We start from the raw sequence: 13,317 nt of genomic DNA on the forward strand, positions 1-13,317 counted from the left end.
TTTGTAGCTCAAATAATACCAGTGTTTTAAAAGAAGAATGTAAGTGCTTTTATAAAATTATAAGCTTCACATTTCTGTCTTTCCCTCCAAAAATTGGCCCATTTCACTTCCGTTGTAAGTGCCTCACTCTAACTGCGATTTTTGCTTTTTTAAATAAACGAGGGACTATTCAAAAACGTGTCCCATGGTTATCAACATCATACTACAAATGCTTTTGATTGAGCTTAACTTGTAATGAACCAAGAATATTCCTATTAAGTAACACTGTTGTCTTGCTGTCATAGGTATTGCAGTTCATCTTTGGCATTTATGCCTATAAATGCATTGGCCGCAAACGGAGAGAGCTTCATTCCGGTAATCTGTTGAACGCCATGGAAGAGAGTCCTTCAATGGAGCCTTTTGACCAGCAGTGTAACACAGAAACCCATCAGCATGAATTTCAAACCTATAACCCGCAAACAGACAGCGGCTATTATCATGATGAATATGACCTTGGTAAATATGATCACGCTGGATATGATCACAGTAGCTATAATCCCAATGGATATATTGCTGAGAATTATGACCAGTATAACAATCATGAATTTTTTGAACAGGGCGACAATTTAAGTTACAATAATCCTCAAATTCTGCAATACACACCGAGCTACAATGGCAGTTATGATCAGCGGTATGTTCAAAATTACCCTCAGAACTACAATGGTGATGATTACTGAAGCCAGATGCCTTTTCCCATGTAATATAATCAGATTGGGATGGGCTAATTTGAGTGCTCTTTTAAAAATAGCACTCTTTACAAAAAGTAAGCTGTGATCTATGTCTGACCAAAGACACTTAAAACCTTCTCAAAAGCCTTTGTTTTGTGACACAGGCTGGGGTAATAAGTTCAGTATGTTTAACAGGTAGTCAGTGCATGGTCCCAGGAGTATCATTTGTCATTTTAAGACAACCCGTGTTTTAACAGAATTCATTCCAAACCTCTAAGGTCAGATGCTTTTGTCCAACATATTTGAGACAAGCCACATTTCAAGGTGACAATGACAGATGATGTACTCATTTTTAGAAGTTTTCTATTTTATTTGAATGCCACTTTACAAGATTAGAGATATTGTATAACTGTACAAGTGTAACAATATAAAAATACTGACCTGAAATAATAACTGATTCATTTTGAGATGATCCTCACAAACATGCTGTCATAGTTTTTAAATACTGTCATACATATGGAAAAATAAAAGTTGTATTGATGAATATGTAATAATAATAATAATAATATGTAATAATAATTTGAGTTAATCTTTCTAAATAAAGAATATCTGCTAGTACCTGCTTTCTACTCAAACAATACAATTAAAAATAAACCTGTTTTATGTACAACCAATGGCCATGTCTATATCAGGCAACTCTATATCAAGCACTGTTTGTACAACAGACATGAATTATACCTCAAATCATGTGGCTAGTTATTGTAAGTTTCTAAGCAATCAGACTTACGTTTTTTGGCTGGCAGGTGAAAAAACAGGCAAAGAATATCATAGAGACTTGAGGATTAACAGGGAACAATAAAACACACTGCGATTCAGATGCATGCACAAGCAAACCATTAGTCATCCTTTGCTTTTCATGCAATGGACTTTCCAGGGTCTTAACTCTGATATTCTAATGATCTGAAAGGTTGTTCAGTAAATCAATGCATTAGTTTTTCACTCAGATCTGCTTTATGAGTCAAGTGATGATGATGTTGACATGGGGGCGGGTAGCCAGAACGTTTAGTGTGTGTGAATGTATCTGTGTGTGTGTGTCGGAAGTCGGCGAGTCAAGAGTGGGTTTTGACTGAAGTATGATGGACGACACTCTCTATAGGCTATAAAGAGCGGCATGTCTGTCCGCATGAGAGGGCTCTTTGTTAAGGTTGCTCTGCGGTTGATGATAGCCAGGCTGACATTACCGACCTCGTGCGGTTATGAGTTGGCAGTCATGCTTTACCACTACAGATGACAGCACATGCATTGATAGAGACAAAGAGAAAGTTACACGGAGGGGAGCTTGATATTTCCATGGCCAGTACCTGATTCCTGCCTGCAATAATAGAAGAATGATGCACTCAGACTGAGTCAACAGGGAATTTTCAGAATTGTTTGGGATATGCCGTTCCAGTGACCCAAAAACTCAACAGAGAGGAGATGTTTTGGTTGTAAATAATAGGCTAAAAATTCTGTCATTATTTACTAATCCTCATTTCATTTCAAACCCGTATGAATTTATTTCTTCTGTGAAACACAAAAGGAGATGTTTTGCTAAATGTTCAGCCTGCTACAATGAAAGCAAATTGTGACCACAGCCTGTCAAGCTCCAAAAATGCAACAATAAAGTAGTCCATATCACTTATGCACAGTTGGGTAAGTTTCTTTAAAATAGTAATACACTACAAATGACTAATTTTTCCTTTAAAAGTGTAATCATATGCGTATCAAAATGCATAAACCACTTTTCAGATCAACAAATTCAAAATAAAGTCTATTTTTCTTTCTTGTTCATTGTTACACACAAGTCATACACTCAACACCTCACATTTCTGCTTCACAATGACTCGTTACAGGGCCATAATTCATAAATAATATATTAAAAATAAGCATTACCCTATAAAATACTTGAAAGTAATACAATTTATTAAAAGTCAGTTACTGCAATCATATTACAAGAATTTCAAATGTAATGCATTACACTACTTTTACTAGAAAGTAATTAGATTAGAATAACTAATTAATTTGTAATTATATTACACCCAACACTGCTTATGCGCTATAATATTACAAGACTTCTGCGCTTCTAGACTGTTGGAGCTGGTAGAGCATGACATTAGTAAAACCAACCTCAAAAAACTGATAAATGTATACCTTAAATTCACTTCAAGTTGCTTTAAATGTCTGCCAAATGCATAAATAAACCATACAATAACTCTGTAGGTCCTAATTCAAACCATGCAGGAAATGTAAGCGCAGCGTAATTCTAGCAGGAAGACTTGCAGCTTTACATCATCGCACCATTAGCATGGTAATTCCTAGCCAATCACATGTGAGCCATTGCTTTATAAGTCAGCTCACAATCTATCACATTGCTGTTTCAGTGTATTAACATGGCAACCTCCACCACCCCACCACCACCAGTTGAGTCTGCACGGGGGTAGGCCCTCGCCCCTGCCTCCTATCTCTGGCAGGATATGACAGTTCCGAGTACAACTTCTGCGGACCGCCAGAAGGGGCTTACGCCAAAGAAAGTTTTATATTCATCAAATAAATTTCTTCTCGAATTTCACTCAAGTCTGCAAGTCTTCCAGATAGAACCAGTGTCATCATTGACATTAAACCTAATTAAACTTTTATGGTAACTTTTGGTTCTTTTTGGAGCTTGACATCCCCTGGTCACTATATGCTTTCACTGTATAAGCAAGAGCAGTTCAAATCATTTATTTGCATTTGTAAGGACAAGTTGGTGAGTAAATGAAGACAGTTTAAATTTTTTAGTGAACTATCCCTTAAAAAAAGTGTTTTTTCCTATTCTGATATACAGTTATATTCTTATACAGTTAGCCTTTGCGTTCATGTCATTACATAACTCTTGTTTAGCAACAGTGAGCAGAAAAACAGACACAGGGAGAGAATGAGAGAGTGATGCTATATAAAGTAAGAATGAATTATGGGTTATGAGCCATAATGATGTTACATGTCTATCATGTGAGCTCCTTTCTCATGCTCTCTGGGTCTCCTCATATTGTCATGAAAACAAGCAGCTTTTGTTGTGCTGCCAGAGTGTGCCAGCATGTTTTTATGTGTGTACATGGCCAAAATTAGTTAATAGAATGTGTTTGGAAACACACATGGACTCATGAGCTGAAATGCAGACCATTCACAGAGGGACAGAGATGTCTTGGAAGGTGTCATGAAGGTGTGAAAAAGAATGTAAGTCTATACTGTATACATTATGTACATTGCACATATTAGAAAACTAAAGCTAAGTGGATCAAACACACACATAACCAAGGCCTAATGTACAAATATTTGGTTAGCATCACGTCACTGTGTAAAGACACTCACTATATGTGCAAAACCTGTGTGCTAACATTTTCAGAAATTTGCACTTGCAATATTTCTTAATTTAGGAAAAGATTTAGAACCAACCCAAACCTCACGCGCGCGCGCACGCACACACACACACACACACACCTTTTGGACTTAAAAACATGGAATGCGTTAAAGGGATGGTTCACCCAAAAATTACAATTCTGTCATCATTTACTCACCCTCATATCATTCCAAACCCCTTTGACTTTCTTCCATAGAACACAAGAGATGCTAGGTAAAACAAAATATATATGTATACACTCACTTTATAAGGAACACATGGACACCTATGTATTTATGCGATTATCTAACCATCCAATTGTGTGGCAGAAATGCAGTGCATAAAATCCTGTAGATACAGGTCAGGAGCTTCAGTTAATGTTCACATCAACCATCAGAATGGGGAAAAAATGTGATCTCAATGATTTGGACCATGGCATATTTGTTGGTGCCATACGGGCTGGTTTGAGTATTTCTGTAACTGCTGATCTCCTGGGATTTTCACACAAAATAGTCTCTAGAGTTTACTCAGAATGGTGCCAAAAACATCCATTGAGCGGCAGTTCTGCACCCTTAAATGGAGATTGTTTGTATGTGTATTATAATAATTATTTACACTCTCTCTTATATAGAATACTGTTGTGAATCTGGCAGAAGCTTTTCTCCACACATAAAGTTAGAAAGAACACTTGTATGCGATTATTCATAAATGAGACCCAATGTTACATCCACTCTCTACAGAAGAGAATCTCTTTACAGATATAGATCTATGGCTTCCGGGTCCTTTCCATCAGTATCCGCAAATAAGACAATAAATGAGTTTGAAAACACCAAAAATCTCATAACTGCTATTCATACTCTAAATCAAATACATTCTAGACAAGCAAGTGCTCTGTTTCGGAGAGGTTTTGTGGTGCAACATAAACCGCCATCCTTGGGGTGCCGGCACAAAAAAGCCATTTATCTTCAGCTCAGATGCCTATTGGACCAGTGGCTTTCCACAAAGCCAGCAGGCTGCCGCGGGCATTGCAGAAAATGCCTCTCTGCCACTCAACACGCTCATCAAAGAGCCACACTTCCTGCCGGGTGAAGTCATAAAGGTTTTCCCATAGCTGTTTAATAGGATGGCATCCTGTGGTAACAGTCTCTCATTGATTGGTTAAGCCCAACACAAGTTGTGATTTGCCTCTTTGGCTCAATGTTTTTGTGGTTAGCAGGTAAGGCTTGATGAGTAAGTCTACATAGTTTTGTGTTATAATAAATAATTCCTTTGTAATGCTCTTGTTTGCCCCATGGCACAGTGACAATATTCCAAATGTTCCATTTCCTTCATTGCACGCTTCATAAATCCAGAGATTTCCGTTAAAAATACTGCAGTTTCCTTAGATACCCTCGTGCATTTTAGATTAGACCTCTGTATCTCCAGACCCTAAAGAATCCAGCCACACCCTGTGAGGATACCATATGGCAATGAATAAATGGGCTTTGTTTGGTCTTGTTTACAAGCTAACAGACAAAGTTTTGTTGGTACTAAAATATTCATCATCACCATCAGGAAGCAGTTAAACACTGGTACCTGTCTTGTTGACTGTGAGGGCTGGGCAGAGGGTCCCCTCGTGCAGCTCCACTGAGAGACTCTGTGTGAATGTGCATTTCTCCGGGCTCAGGGCCGCTTGCCGCAGCTCTGTTGTGGAGCTCATCTAAACTGAGTGCTGTTTCATGCCTCCTTTGTGGACAACAGCCTCCTCTTCTGAATACCTGCAGATCGAGTAAACTTTGATGGATTGCACATGCATTTTCTTTCATACTTCACTTCACATTCGACGTGACAGTCATAGGCGTTCTAGAAGAACAATTCAAAAATTACAGAAATGTCATTTTATGGCTTTAGGGCTGGATAATGAGCGTGATGCAGGAAAAACTAAAGTGACAGGGGAACAAAAGGTACATTTTGTAAGTTTGAGACGTGGGACAAAATATGTTTAGATTTTTTTTAATTTAACACAAGGGCGTAGCCAGGAAATTAATTTTTGGTGAGCCTCAATAAAAATGTTTTCACCCAAAAAAAGGTTTTAACCAAATTTTCCTTAACAACAGAGAAGAGACACATTCAGTCCTTTCACACTTTCAGAAATCTGAATATATATATATATATATATATATTTTTTTTTTTTTACTAAAAATTGTCAAAGAAAAATCTCTAATATTCTGGGTGGTCCTAGGTTTAATCTCTTGGATGTGCCGCTGTTTTAAAATAACAACATTTCCACTTTGAAATTGATCAATCATTGAATATTCTTAACACATATGTTGGTCAATGATGTGATGCTAATTTGTTTGTCCATGTCAAATAAATTATAAAAAAATACATTAAAGTAAAAAATGTCATGTGGTGTAACCATTCGATGACTACTGAACTTGACAAGTGTTTTGAATTATATTTTATATATATATATATATATATATATATATATATATATATATATATATATATATAGTTTTTATCATCTCAGACATCCATATTTGTCAATGACCCATATACAATTTCATTTGATTTTCTTTTTATCAAAATTATGACATTACATTATTATGCAATACCCCAAATACCACCTCTCCTCCAAAGCTCAAAACTCCATGTGGATTAAAAATACATATTAAAACAGAAATATAAAAAATGTTTCTTAAAAAGAAACATTACTACAAGGCCTTGACATTTTAAATGCACTTCTTTTTGTAATGTTTCACAGCTATGTCCCTATTTTTTGATTAACACATACATTAATTAAGCTAACTGGCTGAATTTAACTCTTAAACATTAACAAAAGTTTAAGAGCATACCTCAGGTCTTTAGTGACCTCAATCTACCCCCTGTACCTCATTCATTTTTTGGCATGAGTTGTGCCCACACCTCTTTAGTATTCCTCAAACTTTCTCTTCTGAATAGTGTAAAAAAAAAGCCAAAATTGCAAAACACATATCTTTTATAACTGCTTATTTAAAAAAAAAAAGAAGTGTACAGGGTCATTAAAGACCCGTTTTTTGTGTGAGAATGGCGATTTATAAGTATCCCATATGCGTCTACAAATACATATTATACATGCTATTTCTTACTGAAGGTGGCGATGTTGTTTCAGTGATTAACATAGTTTACATTTGACATTTCTATTTGATGAAGAATAAACGTGGAAGTAAACTATAACAAGTACAACATATGAACTCATTTGGGTGTACTTTGACCAAATCTTGTTATTGAGCAAATCGTTCTCGTTCACTTCCATGAGCCACTTTTCCACCATCGGGCCAAACAGTTCAGAGCATGGTACGAAATAGTTACAGTAGCATTTCCATTTGGTTGAATGGCTTTAGTACGTGGCGACTCACAAATATCAATTTGTCAATGCCAAAGTAACTTATAGTGCTTTTAGTTGTTTCTAGCTTGCCAAGTTGGCTAATATTTGAGGCACTTACAATGGAAGTGAATGGGGGCCAATTTGTGAACGTTAAAATACTCACTGTTTCAAATGATAGCAGCAACTCATAAACAATAAACATGTTAACATGATTTTAGGGTAAATAAATTGCCTACTAACCTTTTCTGTATAAAGTTATATCCAATTTTACAACTTCGTTACAAGGACGAGGTATGTCAACAAACCTTAAAATGACTGTACAAATTATGATTTAAACAACTTTACAGCTCAAATAATACATGAGCTTTAACAGAAGTGGAAATTGTAGATGATGTTGTATCTTATTGTTACACTTGACAAGCTCCAGACACGCACAATTAACAGAGACCGTTATCTGAGTCGAGACCACACCCATCCAATCTGAAATCACACTATGCACATTTTCATTCATAAGGTCTACCCTTTAGAAATACTGGATGCACAGATTCATAAAGTTGTTGTAATTAAGCGTTTGTTTATTTAAAATGTCGCTTTATCCTTGTGCTTCTTGAATAATCAATCAAATTAATATTTTTTCTATTTTTCAGATTCATTTGTTATTCGTTTTGAAGTCATTATTCGTGCCTTTCCGAATAAGGTATTCGGCTTCGGGCACATCCCTAGAATGCTAGATTTGTGTTTATTTATAATATTTGACATATTTTTGTATCTTGCAATGGTGACATATGTAACAGTGTGTTAAACCCATACTAAGTGTGATAGGCAAGAAAAAACTTCTTGAGAAAGTGGAGAAAGCTGGAGGTTGCACACATACAGGTGAAACTCGAAAAATTAGAATATCGTGCAAAAGTTCATTAATTTCAGTAATTCAACTTAAAAGGTGAAACTTATATATTATATAGACTCATTACAAGCAAAGTAAGATATTTCAAGCCTTTATTTGATATAATTTTGATGATTTGAAAGAATCTCAGAAAATTAGAATATTACATGAAATCAATAAAAAAAAAAGGATTTTAAATACAGAAATGTCGGCCCTCTGAAAAGTATAATCATGCATATGTACTCAGTACTTGGTTTGGGCCCCTTTTGCATTAATTACTGCCTCAATGCGGCGTGGCATGGATGCTATCAGCCTGTGGCACTGCTGAGGTGTTATGGAAGACCAAGATGCTTCAATAGCGGCCTTCAGCTCTTCTGCATTGTTTGGTCTCATGTCTCTCATCTTTCTCTTGGCAATGCCCCATAGATTCTCTATGGGGTTCAAGTCAGGCGAGTTTGCTGGCCAATCAAACACAGTAATACCATGGTCATTGAACCAGGTTTTGGTACTTTTGGCAGTGTGGGCAGGTGCCAAGTCCTGCTGGAAAATGAAGTCAGCATCTCCATAAAGCTTGTCTGCTGAAGGAAGCATGAAGTGCTCTAAAATGTCCCGGTAGACGGCTGCGTTGACTCTGGACTTAATAAAGCACAGTGGACCAACACCAGCCGATGACATGACTCCCCAAACCAACACAGACTGTGGAAACTTCACACTGGACTTCAAGCATCTTGGATTGTGTGCCTCTCCATTCTTCCTCCAGACTCTGGGACCTTGGTTTCCAAATGAGATGCAAAATTTGCTCTCATCAGAAAAGAGGACTTTGGACCACTGAGCAACAGACCAGTTCTTTTTTCTTTAGCCCAGGTAAGACGTTTGACATTTGAAGCCCATGTCCAGGACCCGTCTGTGTGTGGTGGCTCTTGATGCAGTAACTCCAGCCTCAGTCCACTCCTTGTGAAGCTCCCCACACATTTGAATGGCCTTTTCCTGACAATCCTCTCCAGGCTACGGTCATCCCTGCTGCTTGTGCACCTTTTTCTTCCACACTTTTCCCTTCCACTTAACTTTCTATTAATGTGCTTTGATACAGCACTTTGAGAACATCCAACTTCTTTTGCAATTACCTTTTGAGGCTTTCCCTCCTTGTGGAGGGTGTCAGTGATGGTTTTCTGCACAACTGTCAGGTCAGCAGTCTTCCCCATGATTGTGAATTCAACTGAACCAGACTGAGAGACCATTTAAAGGCTCAGGAACCCTTTGCAGGTGTTTAGCTGATTAGAGTGTGACACTTTGAGCCTACAATACTGAACCTTTTCACAATATTCTAATTTTCTGAGATTCTGAATTTGGGGTTTTCATAAGCTGTAAGCCATAATCATCAAAATTATATAAAAAAAAGGCTTGAAATATCTTACTTTGCTTGTAATGAGTCTATATAATATATTAGTTTCACCTTTTAAGTTGAATTACTGAAATTAATGAACTTTTGCACGATATTCTAATTTTTCGAGTTTCACCTGTAAGTAGGCGAATACCTCTGAACATGTTGAAAAAATTATTCCAAACAATTCAACAATCCTTTGATGTGTTTCGCCATGTCTAAAGAATCAGTGAGCTTGCAAACAGCTAATATTTGCAGCAAATAGCTTCAAGAATGGCACAAACTCACCATTCTGACAGTAAGAACCAGGACTGCCACACTGGGGATGATGAACAGTGCAAAGAGCCCACGAATCGCTCCATTCATTCCAATCTGCTGTCTGCTTTGACCTACAGTACCAGAACATAAAAGCACATTTCCTGTTAAGTCAACTATTTTGCATATAATCTTACTATCACAACACAACGAGTGCTACATTCCTTTCTTGCCAACAGAAGATGTTGATTTATCTACAGTTGTGTGTGTTGTGCACACATACAGCCACATTTTCTTTCAACAAACCCAAGTGGCCCTCATGGATTCTGAGACTGTTGAACTCATAAGAAAGATTTACAAATTTCCACAGAATTGGAATCTACTTTACTGATAAAGTTCTACGCGACCTCTGCCCTTTGCATGTTCGTTCATTCAATATATATGAGTGTAGAACGTTCTGCTCCACTTACCACATTTTACCATGTTAAAATCCAATTTGCAGAGTTTTTCCCAATTCTGCAGATTCCATTTAAAATCAAGTTACTTACATTTTAAACACAAGTTTAATTTATTTTGTCTATTTCTGCTCTGATAATGAAAATATTTCCAAACGAAACTACAAACTGGACAAATGGTCAAGCAGATTTACAGTCATGATTTACATGCTGCAAACACAGAAAATTGGAGTAATACAAACAGTGAAACATCCTATTAACTACTAAATATCAGCACTTTTGATCATACTGTTTGGCCAATCAGATTAAATGACTGAAACTAACGGTTGATTAAAAATATACATCACAAAAACAATGTACATGATTTAGCGCATTCCCCTGATGTAAAAGGTGGTTTTCATTAACTATATTAGTTTCACAATAACAATGAACAATAGGCTAATTTTACAACAATTATTGGTTAATGATAATTGAAAACATATAGGCTACTTATACATTTTTAAAATGAGAAATTGTATATGTTAACATCATCTAATGCATAATGAAATAAATACATTGTTAATTGTTAGTTCATGATGCCCAATGCGTATAACCGTCTGGTAAAGTGTTAACAACATTCTAATCGAAACAATGCATGCAAGCCAATATTAAATAGTTTAGGGAATTAACAACTTAGCAACTGCACCAACGTGTCTAATTATATTTGACTAAACTCATCCCAGTACTGTAATACTAAATATCAGCACTCTCGGAACACTGTTTGTCCAATCAGATTAAAGGACTGAAACTAACTATTGATTAAAAATATGCATTCTATACATTTCAATACACAATATTTAGCGCATTCACCTGGTGTGAAAGGTGGGGCTGCACGGGTTTGGCAAGGAGGAGGCACACAGTGATGAAACTCGCCAGGCGTGGACCCAGCCACTGTAAGTACCTCTTTAACATGGGCAAAGTACCGTCTAGTTGGCCATTTAACCCTTCTGTAGTGACAATTGAATGTTTGCATGATGACCTCCTATGGAAGATATACAATACATGGATATTTGACTGCCCAAACATTTCAGATCTATAGAACATGAAGTCCAACATAAAAATTAGAGGAAATTACCAGCTCCTCTCTATCCAGAGTGAAACGAAAGCCCTGCAGCATGGTTAGAAATATGGTAATATTTGATTTGTTCATGGAAAGGTTGTCAAATTTGAGGGATAGTGCCTTTAAACTGCTTTCAACTGGAAACAGGTTCAGATGTAGCCAGCAAGCTCCACCCTTAAACATTAGAAAAGGAAAGTGATCAGGCACCAATCTTGCAACCTTCACAAACCACAACAATGTGAGCTGTTAATGTTTTATTTGCAGATGCACCAACATTAAAGGTGCAGATCCAAATGTCTGGGATCACATTGAGAATCTGGTATTAAGAAATATAATTTAAACCTGGAAATAAAAGTTTTAGGTTTATTTTTAAAACAAAGAAACATAGTGTTTTATATATATATATATATATATATATATATATATATATATATATATATATATATATATATATATATTCTGCACCATTTCTACAGCAGGTCACTAATTAAACAGGCACATTTGTGACACTGACCATGTTAGCTCTTTGTACAGAAGGTCAGATAGGGCAGATTTCCTTGCTTCAATTGAAGTAAACAAAATACTCTTTGGAATATTCTCAAATTATGTTGAAATAACATGGATTATCACGTTTTGCACAAACTTGTGGAGTCCATGGGAGCTCAAGGGCATACTGTTAATAAAGTAAAAGAGGGAAATACTAAATACTAACACATTTTGAAATTCAGGTTAATTTTTAAATTCAATTATTTTATTTTCTTTACTAAAATTATCATGTTCATAATGTAAATTGGAAAGAAATTGTTGTATTAAAATTGTCTCAGACTTTTGGACCACACTGTATATTATTGCAGACATAAAATGACGTAAAAACACTGAATATATAAGAAAAATGCCAATACATGCAGCAATTATTGTTAACCACGTTATAAAAAATGATCAATTATAACTCTTACCACGTCCTTGGGAATGAAATCCAGAGGTATTCTGTAGTCATTGGGAATGTTCCCACTCTGATTATGATTTTGAAAGTAACAAATAAATAAAGAAATGACCCTGATTAGTTTCTAAACAGTGTGACATGCAGTCTTATGCAATGTAGTAGTTATCTAAAAGAAAAACCAAGAAAGAATGCAGTAATGAAACCCTGTTGCGCATCTTACCAGTGTTTCCAGCGTTGCAACATCATCTGTTAAAGGGCTTCTGAAAACACCCGAGCACGTCACAAGCCCAGACAAAAGCAATACTAGTACACAAGTGCTTTCTCCAATCTAAAACGAGAACAACTCGGTCAGTGTAAGTACAGGAGGAGCACATAACGCGTAAAAGCGCACTGATATCCAAGCGGGACCCATGTATCATAGGATACATTTAGAAAGAAAAACACTCAAGAAAAACACCTGAAAGTGCATCAAAAGTACTTATAATTTGTTTTAGAAACTCAGCTAAGCCACGGCGCGTTTGCTTACGCGGTGGGTGGGTGCGCGTGCGTGCGTCTCTTAAACGCTTGTACTCACCTTAACCTCCCTCATGTGGAACATGGGAATATTAAAAAACAAATCAGTCGTGTCTCGTTATTTTCTTCGCTTTCCCTGACAGCGGAATGCAGGCATGTTTCCGCCTGTACATATAATGACAGGACAGAGATCGGTGGTTTTGGCGTGTCTGTCTTCTCCGGACCCGATGGCGTGCTCAGCGCGCGGCGCCTGTGCGCAATTCTGCCCCGGGGCACTTCTGTGAGCTCAGTGGGGGCGGATGGACTTGTCTTCTGTG

At 36.8% G+C, this 13,317-nt stretch overlaps 2 protein-coding genes across 2 annotated transcripts in view; one reads left to right on the top strand and one right to left on the bottom strand.

The window, feature by feature from the left end:
* LOC127637162 (CD82 antigen-like) overlaps positions 1-3,126 on the top strand; it is a 6,256-nt gene extending 3,130 nt beyond the window's left edge. Inside the window, exon 9 of the mRNA XM_052118083.1 lies at positions 285-3,126. Coding sequence (XP_051974043.1) covers positions 285-716 — 432 coding nt within the window. The 3' untranslated portion in view covers positions 717-3,126. The remainder of the gene's footprint in view (positions 1-284) is intronic.
* Positions 3,127-3,324: 198 nt separating this feature from the next.
* On the bottom strand, positions 3,325-13,317 carry LOC127637161 (uncharacterized). Its single transcript, XM_052118081.1, has 8 exons — positions 13,062-13,317; positions 12,708-12,815; positions 12,501-12,557; positions 11,560-11,718; positions 11,295-11,466; positions 10,024-10,124; positions 5,698-5,879; positions 3,325-5,570 (listed from the first exon to the last, which is right to left on the bottom strand). Exons 1-8 carry the CDS (start codon positions 13,083-13,085, stop codon positions 5,528-5,530), a joined length of 846 nt encoding a protein of 281 aa, XP_051974041.1. The 5' UTR covers positions 13,086-13,317; the 3' UTR covers positions 3,325-5,527.

This window comes from Xyrauchen texanus, chromosome 45 (genome assembly GCF_025860055.1).
Source record: "Xyrauchen texanus isolate HMW12.3.18 chromosome 45, RBS_HiC_50CHRs, whole genome shotgun sequence".
NCBI classification, from domain to species: Eukaryota; Metazoa; Chordata; class Actinopteri; order Cypriniformes; family Catostomidae; genus Xyrauchen; species Xyrauchen texanus.